The sequence below is a fragment of the Lemur catta genome, chromosome 24, assembly GCF_020740605.2.
Source record: "Lemur catta isolate mLemCat1 chromosome 24, mLemCat1.pri, whole genome shotgun sequence".
Classification (NCBI taxonomy): Eukaryota; Metazoa; Chordata; class Mammalia; order Primates; family Lemuridae; genus Lemur; species Lemur catta.
Genome location: NC_059151.1, coordinates 11,031,724 through 11,053,984, shown reverse-complemented (window position 1 = coordinate 11,053,984; position 22,261 = coordinate 11,031,724). Strand labels below are relative to the sequence as shown.

Here is a 22,261-nt window from a genome sequence, read left to right as displayed (position 1 = left end):
CTCGTGCCGGCCAGGGAAACCCAGGGGACGTGGTCCTGTGTGCGGTTTGACGAGCAGGTGACTCTTGGCTTTGCACACGTGGGCCTGCGGGGTCGTAGCTAGTTTCCCAAGCCCCCACCTGCCCCATCTACCAGACCCTCCCTCTCTACACACCCACAGCCAAATACTTCTGCTTCTCCCGGTGAGAGACCTGCGGAGACCCAGGGGAGCTCTGTCCCGATGGTGACCGTCAGTTCGCCAGCCTTCTTGGCACGCGGCGTCTCGGCGCCGAGCTCACCCCGCCGGCCTCCCTGCGGCCTCGCCGGGCCCAGGTCACACTCGCCAGGCTCCAGCCTTCGTGCCTCGAAGTGCGGGACCTCCTTTAGTGTGATTTACTTGAATGTAATTTCATTTATACTGGTAGTCCCTTTAGTATAGCTTAACTATTTTTGTTGTAGATGCTGAGTTAACAGCACAGGCAGAAATGTACACATTTGTCTAAGTCGGCATCTTAATTCATAAAGTCCCCTGTTGCAAATGAAGAGAATTCTGCTGTTCCTGGGCTTTTTTTTTTTTTTTTTTTTTTTAAAGTCTTAGAGGATATTTCAAATGGCCTCTCACCCCATTTAGCACAAAAACTAAAAATCGGCCTGGAATAATCTTTGAACAGGAGGTATGAATTAACTATTAAGAAATGTCAACATGATTCCAAACAGCCTCGCAGCTCTGATGCCGTGAGACTGGAGCATGGTGGGGGGGAGCAGGGCCTGGCACGCTAGGAAATGGGCACGGAGCTTCCTGGCGGCCCGAGCCCCGAAGATGAAGCCTGTGAGTCGGTCTCCGCACCTTTGCGAACAGGGGAAATTAGCTCAACAGGGTTTCTGCCAGATATTTTATGTGAATTAAATTTGGACTCAATTTTTGATATGTATATTGTGTAACATGATGAGAACATTTACCAGGGGAGCTGGAAAATGAACTTACCTAACTTTATGGAGGTGAGAACAAAAACCTAATGAAAATCTTTGCATGACTTCTGTCGTGGTGTTTGCTGTGTACGCCTATGTGTGCTGGCTACAATTTTGTCATTTCTATAGTCTGGTGACTCATACTTACATGTTTAGGATGGTACCTAATAAAGGGCATGGAGTTAAACTGTGGGGCAGGCATTGAGCAAAAGTGGTGTGATTTAGCCTGGTGCAGTGGCTCATGCCTGTAATCCCAGCACTTTGGGAGGCTGAGGCAGGAGAATCACTTGAGCCCAGCAGTTTAAGACCAGCCTGGGCAACATAGCAAGACCCCATCTCTACAAAAAATCAAAAAGTGGGTTGAGCATGGTGGCGCACACCTGTAGTCCCAGCTACTTGGGAGGCTGAGGCAGGAGCATCACTTGAGCCCAGGAACTCAAGGCTGCAGTTAGCTATGATCAAGCCACTGCACTGAAGCCTGGGCAAGAGAGAGGGACCCTGTCTCTTAAAAAAAAAAAAAAAAAAAAAAGTGTGATTTTTTTTTTTTCTGTCCATTTTTCTAGATTAAGGAAAGCTTAAACTGAAATTATTGGCACCACTGGTGATAATTAAGAGCTGTTGAGATTCTATTTCTAGCGAACTCATCAAGGACAGATACCCAGGACCCCTATGGAAACCTGAAGGGCTGAGCTGTAGGATCTAGAATTGGGGCCTAAATCTTGGGTCCAAGGCTTTGCCGGGCACCTACTTTCTCCTTCCTCCCCTCCCCCCGTGCCCACCCTTGCAGGGGCACCGGATAAACTCTGCCAGATACGCTGACACCCAATGTGTGCAGGCCCCGCCCACTGCCCTCCCCAGCCCTCCCCCTGTCACACAGGACTGTGAGGGCTTCGAAGGCCGGGGATGGTCCTGGGCGTTGTTGCTTCTGCACAGCCCACCTGCCACCCAGCCCGGCCCGCTGTGCGTCAGTCATAGATGTTTGCTGAATGAATAAATGTTTTTTTGTCTTTTTTACTGAGTCACTGTGTCCTTCCCTTTGCACCCCTCACCCCATACGTTTCCCTCCCGGCTGCTGCCGGGTGTCGCCTGCTACATGTGGAAACCACAGCTGCTCCAGCCGCCTCCGCCGTGCTGTTCTGCAGCCTTCAGGCCCCGTGTCACCCCATCTGCCATTGTCACCAGAGCAGTTTGCCCACAGTGTGCACGTCCTTCCCAACCCACTTCTCATAATCCGTTTTAGCAGCAGAGTTTGCAGAGGGTGAGAACGTGGGCTGGCAGCGGTGGAAAGAGCCGTGGGTGGGAGCCGAGGTCGGTATGACTAAGAGGAGACTCTGGCGGCCTCCGGGTGGAAGGGACGGGAAAGTCCCCGGTGTCTTGGCGGCTCCCAGGCCGCCTCCTGCTCCCCAGCCCTCCTGCTGGAGTCGCCTTTGGCCCAATTTTGATATTACTTTAAGCGGGTGCAGCTGGTGTCCCCGAGAAAGCCCTCAACCCGGGGTTTCGTTTTGTTTCTGTGACGGGAAACTATTTTCATGTCAGAGCCACCCCCGCTTCCTCTGTGACCTCTTCGTCCACGACGAGTACATCTGTGACTTCACCCCGTCCAGCAGGTGCACGGGGGGTTGAAACGGTGTCCGAATCCAGAAAAGGAATGTATTGCACACAGCACCAAGGCCACGGTGACAAGGGACAGGCGATCTTAAAGTACTGGAATAAGCCATCTTTTGAGTTATAATAGAAAAGCGTAGCAGAGGTAGGAGCAGGTCATTGTTCAAGCGTCTGGCAGTACATTAATCACGAGAAATTCATTAGGCCTTAATGTGGGTCTAATGAGAAATTCCTATTATCCATGTTTGCATATGGGCTTTGTTGGTTAATTACCAAATAGAACACCAGGGACCCTAAAATGTGATTATGAAATGATGTTTAATTTTTAAAAGTCCTTTCTTGGAGTGTAATATCCTATTAATGAACCTTCAGAAACTGAAGATTATCTGCTTTTGGAGATGTGTTAACAACCCGATGTAATTGCGAACCTTTGTAGAGAGGAACCATTTAACTGTATATGATCAAAATAGCCCTTATAACCGTTCTCCGTGTCTGTGTCTTTTGTCGTAGTTTTCTGTGTTCCTGGGGATTATTTTCTTCCTGGAGCTCACTGCTGGAGTTCTGGCGTTTGTTTTCAAAGACTGGATCAAAGACCAGCTGTATTTCTTTATAAACAACAACATCAGAGCATACAGGGATGACATTGATTTGCAAAACCTCATAGACTTCACCCAGGAATATGTAAGTTTCAATTTGGTTTATTTCCAAGTGGAAAGACTTCTCGCGACGGTGACCCCAGTGAATGCTCCTCCTGGCTTCTGCGCCTGCCAGCCGGGATACCTGCCCTTTCTACATGGGTTTTTGTTTGTTTATTACTTTCTGACTTGCTCCAGAACTTACAGGATTTGTGCCCTACATGGAAATGTCCTATTTTCATTCGTTTCAATTTCTATTAAGTTTGAGGAACAAAGAAAAAAAAAAAAAACTCTTGTGCAAAAAAAAAAAGGTTATAATTGCAGCTATAACCTTTTAGCATGTGAAGAAAGAACACTGTTTTGCTCCAGGTGTAAATTTTTATTTTAGTTTATATTTTATTTGTATATATTCATGTGAGGTTTTATTTGGTTATTGAGTATGGATTCTTATTCTTTACCCCCTTTTTAATCTGTGATACTTCACAGCTTATAAATATATACTTGTCAATAGAATATTTGGCCACAAAGTTGTGTCCTGTGTCACTCAGAATGTGAAATGGTCTCAACAAGGGACCAGAAGCCACAGGTCTAGTGCCAAACTCTGATTGGCTAACACACCTTGGGCTCACAGGACCTTGACCTATTTCCCTAATAGTAGAATGGAAGCAGCACTAGCTTGTGACACACCAGTGAGGTGTGCATGGTTTGAAGTGTTCGTGTCTGGCAAACAGGCAGGTCTTCGTGTGCCTGCCCTGAATGGGTGTCCAAGCAGACCCGGACAGTGGTCCCTGGCATGAATGCATATGGCGGGGCTGGAGGGCAGGCAGCAGCCCGGTGTGCCAACGACCTTCTTTGGCTTGGAGAGTTTTCTAGAACGAGCTGGGGTCCCCTGTGATAAAGGGAGGCGGTGGCCGCCCCGTCACTGGGTGCTCAGCACTGCGCTGGCGTGTGTGGGTTTGTTCAGTGGCAGCGACAAGAGTCCAGGGGTGAGCCGTCCCTCAGGTGTGAAATTAGGTCCTTTTCATCTCTGCAGCTGACTTCACTGTTTGTTGAGGTCATAATGGGTGCGAGTCACACCTTCCCAAGTGTTATTCCTGGCCAGCGTGCAGGACACACTGGCGGGAGCTTTGCAGGCAAACCCTGAGATGCACAGCCCGAGCCCGGCCGGACCCGCTGAGCTGGAAGAGATGCGCCTACAACGTTCTCTCCGAATGCTGCCTGCTGGCCCTGGCAGTGCTGTTGTTCCATGTGATTTTATTTTTCTATCATAGGGTTTTGTGTTTTGAAGTAACTGTTGGTCCTGAAAGCCTTAAGGTGGTCTAGGCTTGGGATGTATTTCAGTGGGAGAAGCGGAGCTCGTGGAGCCCCGGGCGGCACAAGAAGGGGCTGGGGGTGGGGGGCGGTCCGTGACTCGGGCCACTTATGCCTCGGTGAGTGTAACAGCTCGTTCTGATATATTTTAACTAGATGACTGACTTTTTTTTTTTTTTTTTTTTTTTGAGACAGAGTCTCACTCTGTTGCCCGGGCTAGAGTGCCGTGGCGTCAGCCTCGCTCACAGCAACCTCAAACTCCTGGGCTCAAGCCATCCTTCTGCCTCAGCCTCCCGAGTAGCTGGGACTACAGGCATGCGCCACCATGCCCGGCTAATTTTTTCTATATATATATTTTAGTTGGCCAGATAATTTCTTTCTATTTTTAGTAGAGATGGGGGTCTCGCTCTTGCTCAGGCTGGTCTCGAACTCCTGACCTCGAGTGATCCACCCGCCTCGACCTCCCAGAGTGCTGGGATTACAGGCGTGAGCCACCGCGCCCGGCCTAGATGACTGACTTTTGAAAGTTCAAAATGTGAGGCCGTGGTTTTGTTTGAAAAAAATTTGAGAGTAGAAACAAATATAATGAAAGCAAGCCCCTAAAGCATTCGGTGTCATGTTCTGGGGACGGCTTCGTGGTGTACACCTGTGTCTGATCTTATGGGATTGGATGCTTACGTGTGTCCATTATACCTCAATAAAACTGATTTTTTTAAAAAACCATTAAAATGTAGAGGTCAAGATTTTTAAAAAGTTAAGCCTTTGGGGAACCTGCCCACAACCCCCTTTCAGACACTACCACTGTTGTTAGTGTCTTGTTTATCCTTCTAGAATGTTCTTGTTTATCCTTCTAGAATGTGCCCAAGCCAAACAGATTTTGTTCTGACTGAGCCGGGCTGTGCAAATGCTCAGCCACGGGTTTCATCAGTCGTTTAAGTCACATGCCAACACATCCTCACGGGCCTTCAGCCTTGATTACTTTGGAAGCTCTTACAGGGGCCGTTTAGGTTCAGTCTGGCTTAAAAGCAACTCCTGAGACAGCAGGGGAGGTCAGAGCTGGCAGAAGCGGGTGGCGTCGTGGCGGGAGCGAGTGTAGGTGCCCGGTCGCCGCCGAGTGGAGACGTTCTAATTCTCTCCTGTTTGCTCTAGTGGCAGTGCTGTGGGGCTTTTGGAGCTGATGATTGGAACCTAAATATTTACTTCAATTGCACAGATTCCAATGCCAGCCGAGAGCGGTGCGGCGTGCCCTTCTCCTGCTGCACTAAAGACCCCGCGGTAAGTGCCACCCGGGCTGCTCCGCGCCACACCCAGAGCGTGGACGCTGTTTTTCTTGAAACCTCTCCCTAGCGGGTCACTGCCAACAGAGGGCAGAGCGCTCGGGTCTCCCAGCAGGAGCACCGATCGCCGGCATCAGTGTGGCAGCGCGGGCTGGTTCCTGGCCTAAGCCTTTGGGCACTGGCTCATTTACGTGCAGAACATTCCTGCCAGCAGGTGGCGCCACTGTCCCCCCGTCCAGGTTAAGAACCAGGGCACGGGGTGCTGGCACTTGCCCGAGCTCAGGCTCCCGCAGGTGGTGGAGCTGAGCCCCAGACCCAGGCAGCCTGCGTCACCTGCTAGTGCCTCTTAGTGCGACAGGCTCCTGGGACGGGGTTGGTGACCTTTTTCCTCCTGGTTTATTTAGTTCTAGGGGAAATACTGGGAGTAGGAGCAGGTGGGGCTAGACAGCTGCCAGGCGCTCGGGTACCACAGTGACTCTAGTAACTGAGGTTTGTGTTTGATTTAACATAAAGGAAAAATATAAAATCTATTTATAAGCCGCTCCTTTTTACCAAAGGTTTGATTATGATTTGGGTCAAGTCCTGTGTCTGGTCTATAAAATGACTTAAAATGCAACTGTCTGGTGTTACAATGACACATAGGAGAGGTCACTCCCACACGTGTCCCTGTGTGCTCCTAGCTGTGGCTGTTCCAGGTCCCCAGATGTCCTCCTGCAGGCCCCCTGCCCCCGTAGGCAGAGCCTTGTGGGTGCTCCGAGTTCATCCCCCTCACAGCGGACACTGTGGGGCGCTTGAAAAGGGGCTGTGGTCTTGGGGTGGAGACACACCCCTGTCCCCCCCCCCCCCGGGCCACCCGGGCTGTTTCTCGTGGTCCGAGGAGGAAGCTGAGAGTCACCACTGACCGCGCCCTGTGGCTCCGGGACAGGAAAGCCCGTCTTTGCCGCGGCTCGTTCCTCTCTTGCTTCCAAGGAGGCCACGTGGCAGCACAGTGCCCTGCCCAGAGCCCGAGGTGCCCAGCCAGGCAGATGCCACACAGTGCGCTCCTTGTCGCCAGTTCCTGCCCTTCCGGAGAATTCTGAAGATTCTCAGAAGGCACTAGGCCTCCCCTTTCAACTACAGATCCTCTGGCTAGAGACAGCTCATTCCTTGAACTCTCAGCTAATAAAATCTGCCCCACACCTTGCAGAGGGAAAATAACCCAAAATAGCAGAACCATGTTTCCGATTAGGCCCCGTGAGACGTCAGGCTGTCTGTGTGACACACGGCCAGGGCATCGTTCCGTTTAATGATAAAAGTCATGCATTGTCATTGAAAATCCATTTCAGTAATACAGAAGTACATATATGAAAAAGTAAAAGTCCCCCCAAAAGAGCATAAACGAGGACGGTCACTGTGCCCTTTAACTGGTTTTTATCTGTGTCTCCAGTCCCCTAAACCCCGTAAGCTGCTTGAGGTTGGCAACACCTTGAATCTCGAGCCTCCTGCACAGTGAACTTACTGTCCCCTGATCGTCCCCGAGCCTTAGTTTTCCTCATGTGTAAAACAGGGCATACTTGAATCCCTGCTTTTGAAAATCGTAGTAATAACTACGTGGAGTGACGAATACAAAGTGTGGACCGCGGTGCTGCGGTTTGTGTGCCCACATCCACTTTATGACACCTCAGGGGCCTTCCGCCCATTCCTTGGTGGGCTTTCTGCCTAACCGAGTGACGTCCACTCTTCTCTTTTCTTTTGCCACCAGGAAGATGTCATCAACACACAGTGTGGCTACGATGCCAGGCAGAAACCAGTAAGTGGGGTCTCCTCTTGTCACTGAGCACAGAGGGTGTTTGGAGGAGCCGTGGCGTGTGCGCGGTGCTCTATCTGTGACACTGTGTCTCCTCTTCCCTCGCGAAGGAAGTTGACCAGCAGATTGTGATCTACACGAAAGGCTGCGTGCCCCAGTTTGAGAAGTGGCTGCAGGACAATTTGACCATCGTGGCTGGTATTTTCATAGGCATTGCGTTGCTGCAGGTAAGACGAGAGGCCTTTGTGGATGTCCCAGGATGCCCTGAGAGAGCCCTTGCCTAGGACGGGAGTTTCGCTTAATCACGTTAATGTCATCGTTTTCAAGACACATTGGAGGGCTGAGGAACAGACCTAAACTATTTGGTTTATCTTTTATTAAAGCTCTGATTTTAGATGCTACTGTCTTGAAATACTTTAGGAAACCTTTTTTTTTTTTTCCTGTTCAAGATGCAAAAATTGCTTAGGTCAGCAGGTACCTGCTGGCTTTCCTTCATTTCCGTGGGCTCAGTAGTACCACTTGCGACACTGGGGACAGACATGGAGTCAGAAGTGGGTTTCAGTGGTAAGGTTTTGGGGAGTGTCACAGAGATATCATGCCCCTTTCTCTCTTTGGGCCACCTTGCCAAAGTGCTAGGGAAGGAGGAGGGGACACCCACTTTTCTTCTTAGCAGTCACAAGAGCCGGACTCTTCCTGTTACTGGTGTGATACTTTCGTAAGAGCTCACAGTTGAGAGAAATAAATATAAAGACATCCTGTTCACAGCTTGCGAGACTTAATATTAAGGTGGCAGGACTCCTCAAATTGATCTATACATTCAGTGCAATCCCTGTTAAAATTCCTACCACCTTTTTAGCAAAAACACACAAGCCGATCCTCTAATTCATATGGAAATGCAAGGGACCCATAATAGCCAAAACAACTTGACAAAGAAGAGGTTGGCGAATTCATACTTTTCAGTTAAAAACTGACTACAAAGGTGCAGTAATCAAAGGTAGTGTGTACTCAGGTAAGGTTAGCCATACAGATTAGTGGAAAAATTGAAAGTCCAGAAATAGACGCGTACAGTTGATTTTTGAAAAGGGAACCAAAACCATTCAGTGAGGAAAGAACAGTCTCTTCAACAGATGGTACTGGGAAAACTGGATTTGTATCTGCGAAGGAATGAATTTAGACCCCTCCCTCACACCATATATAAAAATTAACTCAAAATAGATCAGAGACCTAAATATAAGAGGTAATGCTATAAAACTCTAGAAGAAAACATACATGTCAATTTTTTTGACTTTGGATTAGGCAGTGTTTGCTTAGACATGATTCCCAAAGCACAAGCAACCAAACAAAACATCGGTAAATTGGACTTCATCAAAATTTAAAACTCTGTGCTGAAAATGATACCAGAAAGAGAGTGGAAAGAAAGATTTCCACCCATTCCACAAAATGGAAATATTTGCAAATCATTGTCTGATAAGGATCTCATATCCAGAATATATAAGGAACTTTTACAACTTAATATTAAAAAGACAAACCCAATTTAAAAAATGGGCAAGAGGATCTGAATAGACATTTCTCCAAAGAAGATAAAAATGGCTAATAAGCACATGAAAAGATGCCAACATCATTAGTCATTAAAATAATGCAAATCAAAAGCGCAGTGAGGTTTCACTTCACACCCCCTAGGATGGTTATAATAAAAAAGACAACAACAAGTGTTGGCAGGATGTGGAGAAGGTGGAACCCTCAGCTGTTGCCGGAGGAGTGAAATTGGTGTAGCCTCTTTAGAGAACAATTTGGCAGTTTCTCAGAGAGTTAAACATAGATTTACCATAGGAACCAGAATTCTGCTGGGTCACATGGGTAGGAATGTACCCAAAAGAACTAAAAACATATTCACTCAAAAACGTGTACACAAATGTTCATCACAGCATCATTCATAATTGCCAAAAAGTGCAAGAAATGCAAATGTTCGTCAGCTGAGGAGTCAATAAACAAACTGATAGATCCATATGATGGAATATTACTCAGGCATCAAAAGAAATGTCTGGAATAGGCAAATCCATAGAAACGGAAAATAGAATAGTGGTTTCCAAGATGGTAGGATGGGGGAATGGGAATGACCGCCCATGGGTACAGGGTTTCTTTCTGGGGTGATGGAAATGTTCTGTAATTAGTGGTGACAGTTGCCTAGCTTTGTGAATGTACTAAAAGCCACTGAGTTGTATATATTAAAAGGATTCATTTCACCATATACACATTCTAGCTCAGAGTTTAAAAATCAAAGCTAAAGCAATGGCACATGGTGGCCAGGGAAAATCCTCATGAAGTTGAGAGGGTCACTGTTTAACTCACTTTTACTTCCTTTCTCAGATTTTTGGGATATGCCTGGCCCAGAATTTGGTCAGTGACATTGAAGCTGTCAGGGCTAGCTGGTAGAGGCTCTGTCACAGCTGCTGCAAGACACTGGACACACCCAGCCTTCGTGACCCTCCCGGGTGCCCAGCTGACAGCTGAGCTGCACAGACCCCATCACCGAGGCGTCCTGCGATCTCACCTAACGGAGCCACCAAGAACTTGGTTTTTGGGGGGGTAAAACTGGGAAATGCTGCTCACGGACAGAATTTTTTAAAAAAATAACCCATATGAAAGTCATTGCGCCATGAATCTCTACTGTAGCCAGGAATTCACGGATGGTTGGATGCTTACCAAAAACGAAACAGAGGGAGGGCGAGGGACTCAGATGTACTTGAATTTGTGGGAAATACAGTCCTGTCCTCTACTGCAGTAAGTGAATGGCCGGAAGAGGCAGTCTCGCTCCTGGTCACACCTCGGAGGGACTGTCTCTGGTCCACGGCTGGAAGAAGTGCGTCTCTCCTAAGACTTGGCCCCTCACCCCGGGGGCAGTGGTGTGCTGGCTTCCCTCCGTGGACGTTTCAAGAAACTCTTGCCACTGTCATTTGAAGAGGAAAACAGCTTGTCTTTGGGTTTGGATTTTGTGATTGTATTTAACAGGCGACTCGGGTGGGCAACTTGGTCTGTCCTGGAGCTTCCCTTGGGAGGGAAGTTGTGTGTTCCACGTGCACTGAGCAGGGGCATCGGAAGACTTCGTGATGCCGTATTCTAGCAGGACTGATCTTTTTTCTAAGTAGGCCTGAGCTTTATTTATCAATGGAATCCAAGGAGAAAATGAGGTTAATGAAGAGGTCTTAGTTAAATACTCCCTTATCCCCACGCCACCAAATCTGCTGTTGGATTTTTGGAAACTCTGGAATATTTTGTTTTGCTTGTTTTTTTTTTTTCCCCTTCCAAAGGCAAAAACTATGATACAGTTCCTCTTAAATTTTAAAGCATTTTCTTACTCAGCTCGAATATTAATTTTTGGTGTAACTGTAACCTGCATGACCTGTGAATCTCAATCCATCGTCTCCCCTCCCTGCCATCTTTCCAGCAAACGTTCAGACGTGTTACATGGTCAGCATTTGTTTCCTAGGTTCGTGGTGGGTTGTGGCGTGTCCTCCCTGCCTGGCTGGGGAGAGACCAGCTGTGCCGTGGCAAGTGGTGCCACCGACTCAAGTCTCTTCCAGTGTCCGTCCTAGTGGCCTCTTTTGCACCTGCCCCCTTCGTTGTCTTGGAATGGGATTAAACCTGATTCCAGACAACCCTGACACGATCACAGAGCTTCTAATGGATTTTTCTTCTTCTTCTCCTTCCAGTTTTAGTTTGCTTTTGTTAAAAGAGAAAACCGTGCATGGCCAGTGCTCCTGTTCTCTTACTGCAGACCAACCATCAGGATGGCATCAAAGCACAAATACTTTTCGGAGGGGAGAGCATTGGCCCGGGCAGGTGTTCTGTGACACAAGGTGGGAAACCACTTCCAGGTGCTGCCGTCTCTGCCCCCACCTGAGGTGGGAAGGACGAGTTTTGTCCCCCAGCTTTTAATCCAACTTGTGTCCACCGGATGTTGCTCTCCCGGGGAGCGGACAGCAGCCTGTGGGACGCGGGGGAAGCCACAGCCGTGTTTTACAGCAGTGACACATTTGCCAGCACATAACTGGGCAGCCAGCGAGCATATTTGGTGGAAATTTCGCAAGGTTTTCCATTTCAGCCCCGTGTCGCACCATGGTGGCTGATGAGTGTGTCCATCTGCTTAGAGAAAGGACAGAAATCGTTTTCAAGCCTTGTCTCCGCAGTCGGGTGTGTGTGCGACGCTGCATGTGTGTGTCCGTGTCTCTGTGCACGTAGCAGTGCTCATTCCACACTGATCTCATGTCATCCCCTCCCCCGCCATAGCTGTCACCGTGTCATGTCACGCCAACGTGGAGAAGACTCGAGCTCTCCCACGTGGCACGTGTGTCCTTTCTGTTTGTCACCTCGTTCTCCAGCCAACTCCATCTGACCAGCTGATTCAGAATCAGGCGAGATCCCGCCCCTTGGCACGTCTAGCGACAGGCCAAACAGCAAGTGCAAGTGAGTTTTAAACTTCAGTGAATCACCCTTTATTTTCTACACTCGAGAGTGGTTGTGATAAAGGCTGTCATTAATAAATTCGGTTCTGCCTTCCGTGGACTCATGTCTTTCTTCCTTCTCTCCTGAAATTGTGAGATTCTCTCATCCAGAGGTTCTCAAACTTTAGCTGAATGCATCGGAACCACCAGGAGAGCGCGTTCAAACACGTGCTCATGTCTGCCCTGTCCCCAGACTTCTGATGTGGCAGGTCTGGGTGGCACTGGAGAATTCGTGTTCTGACGAGTTCCTAGGTGGCGCTGTTGCTGCATCTGGGAACCCCACTTTGGGAAGCGCTGCTGGGACCCAGTTCTCTAGGAGGGGAAGCAGAGAGGCGCAGTTTTGTGGCTGGGGAGGGAAAGGTCCCCTTGTGGGTCAGTGAGACACAGGGACCAGAGGCTAACGGGCAGTCTCTGTCCCTGAGGTCGTCTGCTGGTTACAATCACCTGGGGACCTCATAAAATACAGACCTCCAGGCCTTAACCCAGTAGTTTTGGCTCCTTTGAAAATTGAATTCACAGTGGCATTTAGGACTCATGGACCTAGATAAATGTTGATCATACTCACAACCTTTTTATAAGGAAATAATTTCTCACAGTCCTTTGGAGCAGGAATCTTAAAAACCCATTGGAGAAATACCAAAGTAAATGTCTTTTCATTGTGAATTATCACTGCAGAAGACGACTTCTGTTTTTAAAACTTGATTAAATGAATACAGGGTGTTTAGGTTCATAAAGTGACACTTTGACCCAGACAACATAATGTCAGATTTTTGAAAAAAAATGTTGCCTCACTTCCCTGGATATTTGAAACAAAAATGTTACTGTGTGTGTAAGGAAATTTATTGGTAGCAATTGGAGATGACCAATCCCTGTACCCTGAGTTTTCTTATTATCAACCTCAGCTAATCAGCCCTCCTTGCTGCAAACTCGTAGGCCAACAAAGGAAAAAAATTATGGCTCAGAAGGAAAAGGATGCTTTGTCTACAAAACTCACAACTTCAAGGAAGTTTCTTTCAGGGGAAGATGATTAAATTTCTCTTTCTTTCTATTGTTGAACTGGTTGCCACAAACTATTGTTTCCATAATTTTAAAATCCACAGTTTTTAAAAATAAACTCAGGAACTAAAAAGTAGAATTTTGCCTTGCTCAGCACTTGAAAAGAAGGGCATTTCCTTCCTTCCTCCTCTTCCTTCTCCCAGGGAATAATCAACCTCTACTTTGCTTTCAGTTTTCTTCCTGCCACAGGTCCCAGTTGTCCGTCCCTCAAGGGGATTCTTGAAAGTGTCGCTTGGCCTTTTCTTATGCAAAGTGTGGGAGCATCGGTGTCCCCGCGTTTGTGCGGCCAGCAGTGGGGTCGGTTTGCGGTTGGTGGCGCTTCTCCCAGCGTCCGTTTCCGGCTCACTGGGACGGGGGCCCGGGAAGCCGCGGGTGAACAATGAGGAGCCGGGCACAGTGGCCTGGCAGCCCCTCCGGCTCTTTGTCACTTACTCCACAAAGCCCTCCTTCTCTGGGAACCCTGCCTGGACCTCCAAGGAAGAGCTGGGAAGCTCTCCGTGAACACGGCCAGCGAGGCCGGCGTCTGTCTGGCTCTATCGTGATGACACAGTAAAATCTATAGAAAATCCACAGGTGACAACAGACAAGATCGCCAGGTAACAGCCGGTGGTGGCGCAGGGAACAGGGAAGAGAAGCCAAACCCTGAACAGGGACCAAAGCCACCTTTAGACACCCCGAACCCCAACCCCAACACCTTCCTCTGTGTTCGGAGAGGTTTGCTACAAGGGTAGTTTATCAAATCACGGTTTTTAGGGCTTCTTTAATTGGAGGGATTAAACAGTTTCCTTTGGGGCGTTGATGCTGCGCGGTTCTCCTGTAAACGCGCCACCAGCCAGGGGGTGTTGGTTTAGTCCCCGCCCGGTGTCCACGAGCCCAACCAAAGCCCCGGGGGCCCGCGCTGGCCGGGGCAATGACTTCCTCCACTTCCAGGAACTTCCGAGCGAAATAAACCCAAGGGAAGCGCGATCTGGCCCCTGGCTTTTCGCTGCGCAAATAACACCCCCCGGAGAGAGGACGGGAGCGCGCAGACGAGGCCGCGCCGCCCCCGTGGGAGCCCCGGTGCACGCGCGCCGCGGGGGGGGCCGCCGCGCAAACCGGAGCACGTGGTCCCGCCGTGTCAGTTTCGGCCCTTGCGGCCGGCGTGCGCGGGGCCGGTTTGGTGGCCCGCCCCCTGGCGGCCGCCGCGCGAAACCGCCGGCCTGGCGCTCGCAGGGTGGCGCTTCCCGGACGGTCCCCGCGGGATCAGAGGCGCCTGCGCGGGGGACGAACCCGGGCGTGTGCGGCGCGTGTTCTGTTTCTTCCACGCTCTCCCGGACAGAGCATGGCTCGCCCTGGAAAGCTCGGGAACGGGGCGTTTTGATCCCGTCACCATGCACGTCCCGATTTCGGTGCTGGGGTTTTGTTGGGGCTTTTCAGCAGGGCGCTTGCGGGTGGAAGCCGGGCCTGCCCCCCGCCAGCCCTCGGGTGTGGATTCTAGAAGGCGCTGGTGACCGTCTGCAACTGCTCCTCCCCGCCAGGCAGGGGCGCTGTGTCCCAGGCGCCTGGCCGTGGGGTTGGGAAGACGGCACCCCGCACCCCGCACCCCCACCCCGCACTCTACACCCCGCACCCCACACCCACACCCCACACCCCACACCCCGCACCCCCACCCTGCACCCCGCACCCCCACCCCGCACCCCGCACTCTGCACCCCGCACCTACACCCCGCACCCCGCACCCGGCACCCCCACCCCGCACCCCACACCCAGCACCCCGCACTCTACACCCAGCACCCTTGAACCCCGCACCCTGCACCCCGCATCTCGCACCCCGCACCCCACACTCTACACCCCGCACCCCGCACCCTACACCTGCACCCCGCACCTGCACCCCCACCCCGCACCTCACCCCGCACCCCGCACGGAGTCCAGAGGTGTATGTGACCAGAGGCCCCTGGTTCGCATCTCAATTCGTCTTAAAACAAGCACCTCCCCCAAAACAATGAATAGAATAGTGTTTATATTCCCTCTAAAAACAACAATTTGAATCACCTGGAGTTTACTCTGATCTGAGAATTTACAACCTTGGTTTAAAGTCGGTGGGAACTGTCACGAGTATTTTAGGAGTTTGTTATGCTTTGCATTGTGTCTTCCCAAAATTCGTATGTTGAAGTCCTAAAACCCCCAATACCTCAGAAAGTGACTTTATTTGGAATAAGGTCACTGCGGGTGTCATTAGTTCCGATGCAGTCACACTAGTGTTGGGTGGACCCTCCTGCAGTGGGGCTGGTGGCCTCATGACAAGGGGATGTTTGGACATAGACGTGCATGCAGGGACAATGCCGTGGGGACCTCAGAGTGGTGCATCCCTAAGCCAAGAAATGCCCAGATTCCCAGCAACCCCTGCAGCCAGGAGCGGGGCACGGAACAGATTCTGCCCGAGAGCCTCCCGAAGGAACCCACCCTGCCAGCACCTTGAACTTGGACCCCTATCCTCCAGGATTGTGAGACAATAAATTTCTGTTGTTGAAGCCACCTAGTTTGTGCTACCTTGTCATGCACCCCTGGGAACCAGTGCAGAGTTTGGTCACCTGCTGCTGGTTTTCGGGCTGCGTAGACGGCTCTGAAGCTCCTGTGCGGTTGTCTCCGATGGGCTGACGAGTGTGCACGCGCTCCTGGTAACTCAGTTGGACGCACCTGAACACGGGGTGGTGCCGCTCTCTGCATCTGCTTTCAGCTCTTGAAACAGTCTTGACACGCTTTGGGGGGACATTTTAAATAAAGAATGCTTTATTACATCATGATTAAAAGTCGTGGCATTGCGTTCTGTATTTATTTGAAGTAAACCGTCTTGACTGCAACTTGTTAGAGTGATTAAAGTTTTACAAATAAATAGCCATATTTCCATGACTTGTGCTTTCTTCAGTCTTGTTACTTTGTGACCGAATCAGCCCAGTAGTTCATCGATTCCTTGCTGGAAGCTGGACACCAGGGGTGAATGCGTCATCTCTGTCCCTTGAAGTCACAGGTCACATTTCCTGGGAGTGTACTCCGCTCCAGGCACGGTGCTAGACGCAGTCTGCATGTTTCCAAGGAAACTTAAGCTGATGGAGGGGCAAGTTCTCACCTGACGTCCTGGCAGGTGGTGCTGGTTGAGAGACTGGAGGAACACGGGGGTGATGGAAGACGGTCTCGAGGAGGAAGAGGGGCTGATCTGGGGACAATGGAGAGAGACGGGGCGGGTCACAAGGCCCTGCTGCCGGGGAGCGTGGGGACGGCCCGGGAGGGCCAGGGTCGGGGAGCTGCCGGTCAGCAGTCCGAAGGTCAAGTACAGAGTCTTGGAGTTGGGGCCCAGTCCCTGCCACGTGCCGGGGACTCAAAGCTTGCAGAATGACAGGGTTGGGGGTCGAGGTGGTTGGTAACCACCGCATCCGGAATGAAGATGACACGAAGAGCAGCATCTGGGGTGAGATCGGGCAGTGTAGGCATGAACCCCAGCTGTTCAGGGTTGAGACCTAGTCCCCAGCGACTGGACTAACAGGTGGGGCCTGTAAGAAGTGATTGGAGCCCTTATAAAAAGGGCCCAGGGCGCATGCTCGGGCCTTCCGAGAGAGCACGGTGACCGGTCCTCGGTCTGCGACCCGGCAGAGGGTCCCCAGCGGAACCCACCCGGGTGACACCCTGATCGCGACTTCCCAGCCTCGAACTGTGAGCGATGCATTTCTCGTTTATAAATTACCCAGTTTAAGGTATTTTGCCATAGAAGCCCGAATGTCCTAAAACACTAGCAGTTTCCTCCACCCGGTTCTGCTGTCCCTGGACCTGGGAGCTAGCAGGGGGCTCGCATGTCGCAGCGGGGGAGAGGGGGTGGGGGGGGGACGTCGCACTGAAGTAGGTAGAGGGTGGAGGTGACAATCCTGTTCCTTTTCAGAGTGAAGCCAGGCCCTTGCATTAGAGCCTCAGTTTCCCCAGCCCTGGATGCACATTAGCGTCACCTGGGAGCATTAAAGAAAAACAAACGGGAAAAGGCAGCCCCCCACCCCCCCACCCCACCCTCCTTTTTAAGCTCCCAGGTCATTCTAAGGTGCCACCAGGGTTTCTCAAACCTGTGCACGCCCACAAATCGCCTAGGTCCTAACGCAGGTGCTGATTCAGTAGGTCCTGAGTGGGGACGAGGAGCCGGCGGGTCTAGCAGGCGCCCAGGTGATGCTGATGCTCTTTGTGGTCTCAGCCCACACTTGGAGAAGCAAAGCAGCCTGCAAAAAGGTGTCATTTAGACCTGTGCCAAACTAACACCTTATCGTTCATATTTTTCGGTGGTTTTTTTCCTAAAGCTACTAAGCTGAAGTTTTCAGGTCTGACAAGCAAAATGCAGGTGACTGTGTGTAGGCACTACGTATGTGTTTGTTTAAAATGTTTAATTCTGATTCAACAATGCAGAAAACCAAAAGAAGAAATAACTTGTGTGTTCGCCATCTAGAGGTTTACACTTGTAATGTACAGGAGTGTGTCTTCCCGTTACTTTGTTGTTTGAATTTTTTTATTACCGTCCTTAACTGTTTTGTGGCCGGCTTCCTCTAAATCAGGATATTTACAGTGTCAGTGAATATCTTACATGATAAAAATGTTTTGCTTATCTAGTGTTCTATTATACAGATGAAGGGTTCTCAAAATTCGGTCCATGCACTTTTTGTGGTACCTAAGACACCATGTGTCCACGAGGTCAAAATTGTTTCTTAATACGGTGCCATTATTTCTTCTTTTTGTTATTATCCTGGGCGTACTGTGGAGTTTTTCAGAGGCTACATGTGGTGGTATCATCACTCTGACGGCTAATAGAATGTGTGCTTGTGTATTTCTGTGTTTTAAACATCTCTCCCTTCTAATTTCCAATACGGTAAATATTCATAGCAATAACCTACAGAAACAAAAGCTCTTTAGGGGCCTCAACTATTTTTAAAAGTGTAGTGGGGTCGTGAGACCAAAAGCTTTGAGAACTGGTATAGATGAACCATAATTTAGCCAATTCATCCTTATTAGAAATTTCCTTTCTATTTGCATACAGTCGCAGTGACTTTCTTACGCAGTGTTTATACTTTGCACATAGCTCTAGTTATTTCCTGGAGATGGACTCTTAACAGTGGAATGACCCGATCAGTGGATTAAAGACATTCGATTTGTGGCACCTTGAGTGAAGCCTCATTTTAAAGCTGCGCAAAATTAATACCCTACCATTGATACTTAAGTTTTAAATTGAAAATTGTTATTTTCAAGTCAAGATTTTTGCCTAATTCAAAAGAGGGAAAAAATCTGCTCCGGATTAGCATTTCTGTTAACCTAATAAAATGTCAACCACGTACACCGGAAACCCGCTCTGCGGTGCTGGAGGCGTTTAATTACCGACCTCCCCACGCCGGTTACTTGGTTAGAGAGTGAAGGGATGAAATAGGAATGTGAGTCTCAAGGGGGTGTCATGCCTTTTTAGGAAAGATTGTCTACGGACTCTTTTCCAGTCCTGACTTACTTTCCACTGATGTTTTCATCATTCCACTTCCTTGAACAGTTGCTGGTGTTGACTCTCAACATGGGTCTTCAGAGCCTTGTGTGTATCAACACGCCCCTCAGTGCCAGGGGAGGGGTCAGGGAGGTATTAAATAAGAGACAGGGCTGACTCATTCCACCACGGTGCGGGGAAAGCCTTTATTATGAGATGTGGATTTCCATCATGGACTCTGGCATGAAAAGAATCAGAGTCAACAAATTGCACATTCGAACAAATGCCTTAGTTGCTCAGTCTCCATGAAGACTCTAGGAGGCGGTTCACGCCCTAAGCCTGAAGGATCAGTTGTGCAACCTGTACACGATCAGAACACCCTTTAGGTAGCTTTCAGAAAAAGGCAATGCATTTGTGGTGTACAGGCTGAGTATCTCTCATCTGAAAGTTCAAAACTCAAAATGCTCCCAAATCTAAGACTTTGAGCACTGCCATGATGCTCAAAGGAAAAGCTCACTGGAACGTTGCTGATTTTGGATTTTCCAGATTATGGCTTTTCAACCAAACAGCATTATGCAAATACAGTTGATCCTTGACTGACATGGGGGTTAGGGGTGCTGGCCCCCTGCACAGTCAAAAATCCATGTGTGCCTTTTGACTCCCCCAAAACTTAACTACTAATAGCCTATTGTTGACCGGAAGGCTTACCTGTAACAAATAGTCGATTAACACATATTTTGTATATTATGTGTATTGTATATTATATTCTTACATTAAAGCTAGTGAGAAGAAAATGTTATTAAAATCATAAAGGAGAGAAAATATATTTACTGTTCATTAAGTGGAAATATACCCTCATCAAGGTCTTCATCCTCATTCTCTACGCGTTGAGTAGGTGGGGGGGGGTTGGTCTCGCTGTCTCAGGGGTGACAGAGGAGGAAGAAAACCTGCCTGTAAGTGGACCCGCGCAGTTCACACCTGTGGTGGTCAGGGGTCGACTGTATTCCAGAATTTGAAAAAATCTGAAATACTTCTGGTCCTAAGCATTTTGAATAAGGTTATTGAACCTGTGGTAAGAGAGTCTCTATGTGCTACTCAGAGCTTGGCCACTGCGTACCTCGTGGCCTTGGACAAGTTACTCTGTCTTTCCCATTGGCAGTGCCCTCCCGTACACTGTAAGGTGTAGTACCTTCTTTTCTATTTTTTGAGACAGGGTCTCGCTCTGTCACCCAGGCTGGAGGGCAGTGGTGTGATCACAGCCCACTGCAAACTCGAACTCCCGGGCTCAAGCAATCCTCCCACCTCAGCCTCCTGAGTAGCGGGGACTACAGGTGTGCGCCACCATGTCTGGCTAATTTTTGTAAATTTTTTGTAGAGATGAGGTCTTGCTATTGCTCAGGCTGATCTCAAACTCCTGGCTTCAAGCGATCCTCCCCCTTGGTCTCCTAAAGTGCTAGGATCACAGGTGTGAGCCACCACACCTGGCCAGATGTATATTACCTTATAAGGTGGAGGGAATATTACCTATGTCACAGAGTCATTGCAAAGATGAAAAGAGTTGAAATGTTTTTCCCTAAATCCTTTTTTATTTTATTTTTTTTTTTGAGACAGTCTCACTCTGTTGTCCGGGCTAGAGTGCCGTGGCATCAGCCTAGCTCACAGCAACCTCAAACTCCTGGGCTCAAGCAATCCTCCTGCCTCAGCCTCCCGAGTAGCTGGGACTACAGGCATGCGCCACCATGCCCGGCTAATTTTTTTCTATATATATTTTAGCTGTCCATATAATTTCTATTTTTAATAGAGACGGGGTCTCGCTCAGGCTGATCTTGAACTCCTGACCTCCAGCGATCCTCCCGCCTCGGCCTCCCAGAGTGCTGGGATGATAGGTGTGAGCCACCTCGCCTGGCCAAGGACACACTTTTTAAAAAGTCATTGTTGGTGTTTCCTGGGGACCCTGATGCGGCACAAAGACATGTGCGTTCAGGCAGTGCCAAGGGGGGGGGCCAAGGGCTGAGGACCCTGGCACAGCCCTGTGGTGGCCCGGCTGGAAGGAGGACCTGCCCACTGGACATCTCACGACCCTCCAGGCACCTAACCCCGGCGCGTCCCCGCCAGCTCGGTGGCCTTTCCCGGGAACCTGCCCTCCCTCCTGCGTTCCCCCTCCCAATTAACGTCGCCACCGTCTTCTGCCCCATCACCTGATTGAGACACCTCAGAACTGTCTTTGGTTCCAGTTGCCACCCGGTGAACCTGTCCCAGCCCTTTCCTCTCTGTCTAGACCGAGTTTGACTCCCACGAGGAGTCTGAGATGTGACCCACTTGCGAGCTCACGGGTCAACTTGTGACACGTGCAGTTTGCGTCAGGACCTCAGAGCCGGTGTGACAAGCCTGGGTAGCAGCGTCCTCTGTCGCATTCGAGCTCCCGAGTGGCGGCGAGGACGCCTTTGGGCTCGGGAGGGGCTGCGTCCCTGACCGGCTGAGAAGGGACTTTCGAGAATCCTGCGGTCGCCCGCGGGGACAGGAGGGTCGCACGGGCTCTGTGCTCTGGGCAGCGGGGGCGGGCGTGGCTCGCAGCTGTCCCTGCTTCCGTGTTCCCGCCACTTGTCGGTCACACCGCAGCTGTCGCCGGCCCCCAGAACGCCCGGTCTCTTCTCCGAAGGGCTGAACACGGTGCAGGTTTGCACAGGTCATAAAAATGTCCTGGGGTCAAACATTTGGACCCTCGTTAGACGTGACCTTCCCACGGTGCCGCTTCTCTGTCCCTAAGATCCCGCCTCCCTGCCTCCCGTGCCGGCAGCACCAGCCCGCAGGCGACGTCCCCACGGGTCACACACGCGGTGGTCCCCGGGGGCTGTGGAGTCGCCGAGGATCTGGGACGTGGGCCAGGTGGGGGCTTTAGTGGCGGGAGACACGAGCCCCGCCCCAAGGGGGCCACAGCCGCACGCTGCCCCCCCGGATCGCGGAGTCCCCGGCTGCTCCGTCCCCCCATTTTATTAATAAAGCAGAAGTCAGAGAATTAGATTTTGGTGCAAAATCATTTAAATGTGAAATGTTCGCAGTGACTGGTTTCTCCTTTTCTTCTTCCTTTTGCAAGAAGTGCCAACCGTGGGGACCCAACGAGACGTGTGTGAGGCCCCAGTTTGTCATCTCCGTCCTTAGAGGGAGAAGCAGCTCAGCCAGGTCACAGAATTGCGAAGTGTCGATGACGATTCTTGGGAAAGAGGCGGCTCCCCTGGCCTGGCCTGGCCTCCCCATGTGATGCCGCCTGCAGAGTGCGCGTCAGCCGGGAACACATCGGCGTGGGTGGTGGCTCAGGCTTGGGGACAGGTGTCCGCGTGCTGGCCGCAGTAAGGACAGTGCTGAGGCCGGTAGATTCCGGTGAGCGACCCGCCAGCTCGTGGGTCCCGGGTCGGTGGCTCTGCCGCTCCTGTTCCCGGGAGCCCCAGGCTGGTGCGCCGGCGAGGGGCGGCAGGCGCAGTGGGCGGGTGTGGGCACTGCGACACCGAGGGCCCAGTGCTGCTGCGGGTGCCCTCGGGACAGGGGGGACGGCTTGGCAGAAGAGTGTCCAGGAGGTGACAAAAGGGCAGGAGGAGGACACAGAGGCTGGGACAACCCTGCCACACGTGGAAACTGACAAGGAGCCCTCGGGAGGAGAGGATGGGGGCGTTTG

General features: G+C 50.6%; 1 protein-coding gene across 3 annotated transcripts in view; it reads left to right on the top strand.

Annotated features, from left to right (window-relative positions):
- The window catches only part of TSPAN5 (tetraspanin 5), a 154,236-nt gene extending 142,118 nt beyond the window's left edge, over nt 1-12,118 (top strand). For 2 of the 3 annotated variants that reach the window (XM_045536855.1, XM_045536856.1), the window contains 5 exons: nt 3,063-3,233; nt 5,648-5,773; nt 7,517-7,564; nt 7,672-7,788; nt 8,011-9,041. In XM_045536855.1, the coding sequence (XP_045392811.1) occupies nt 3,063-3,233; nt 5,648-5,773; nt 7,517-7,564; nt 7,672-7,788; nt 8,011-8,280 (732 nt within the window). In that variant the 3' untranslated portion in view covers nt 8,281-9,041. Of the gene's footprint in view, nt 1-3,062; nt 3,234-5,647; nt 5,774-7,516; nt 7,565-7,671; nt 7,789-8,010; nt 9,042-9,928 lie in introns of those variants that run through there. The other variant, XM_045536857.1, reaches the window with a different exon arrangement.
- The last annotated feature ends 10,143 nt before the right edge of the window (nt 12,119-22,261 follow it).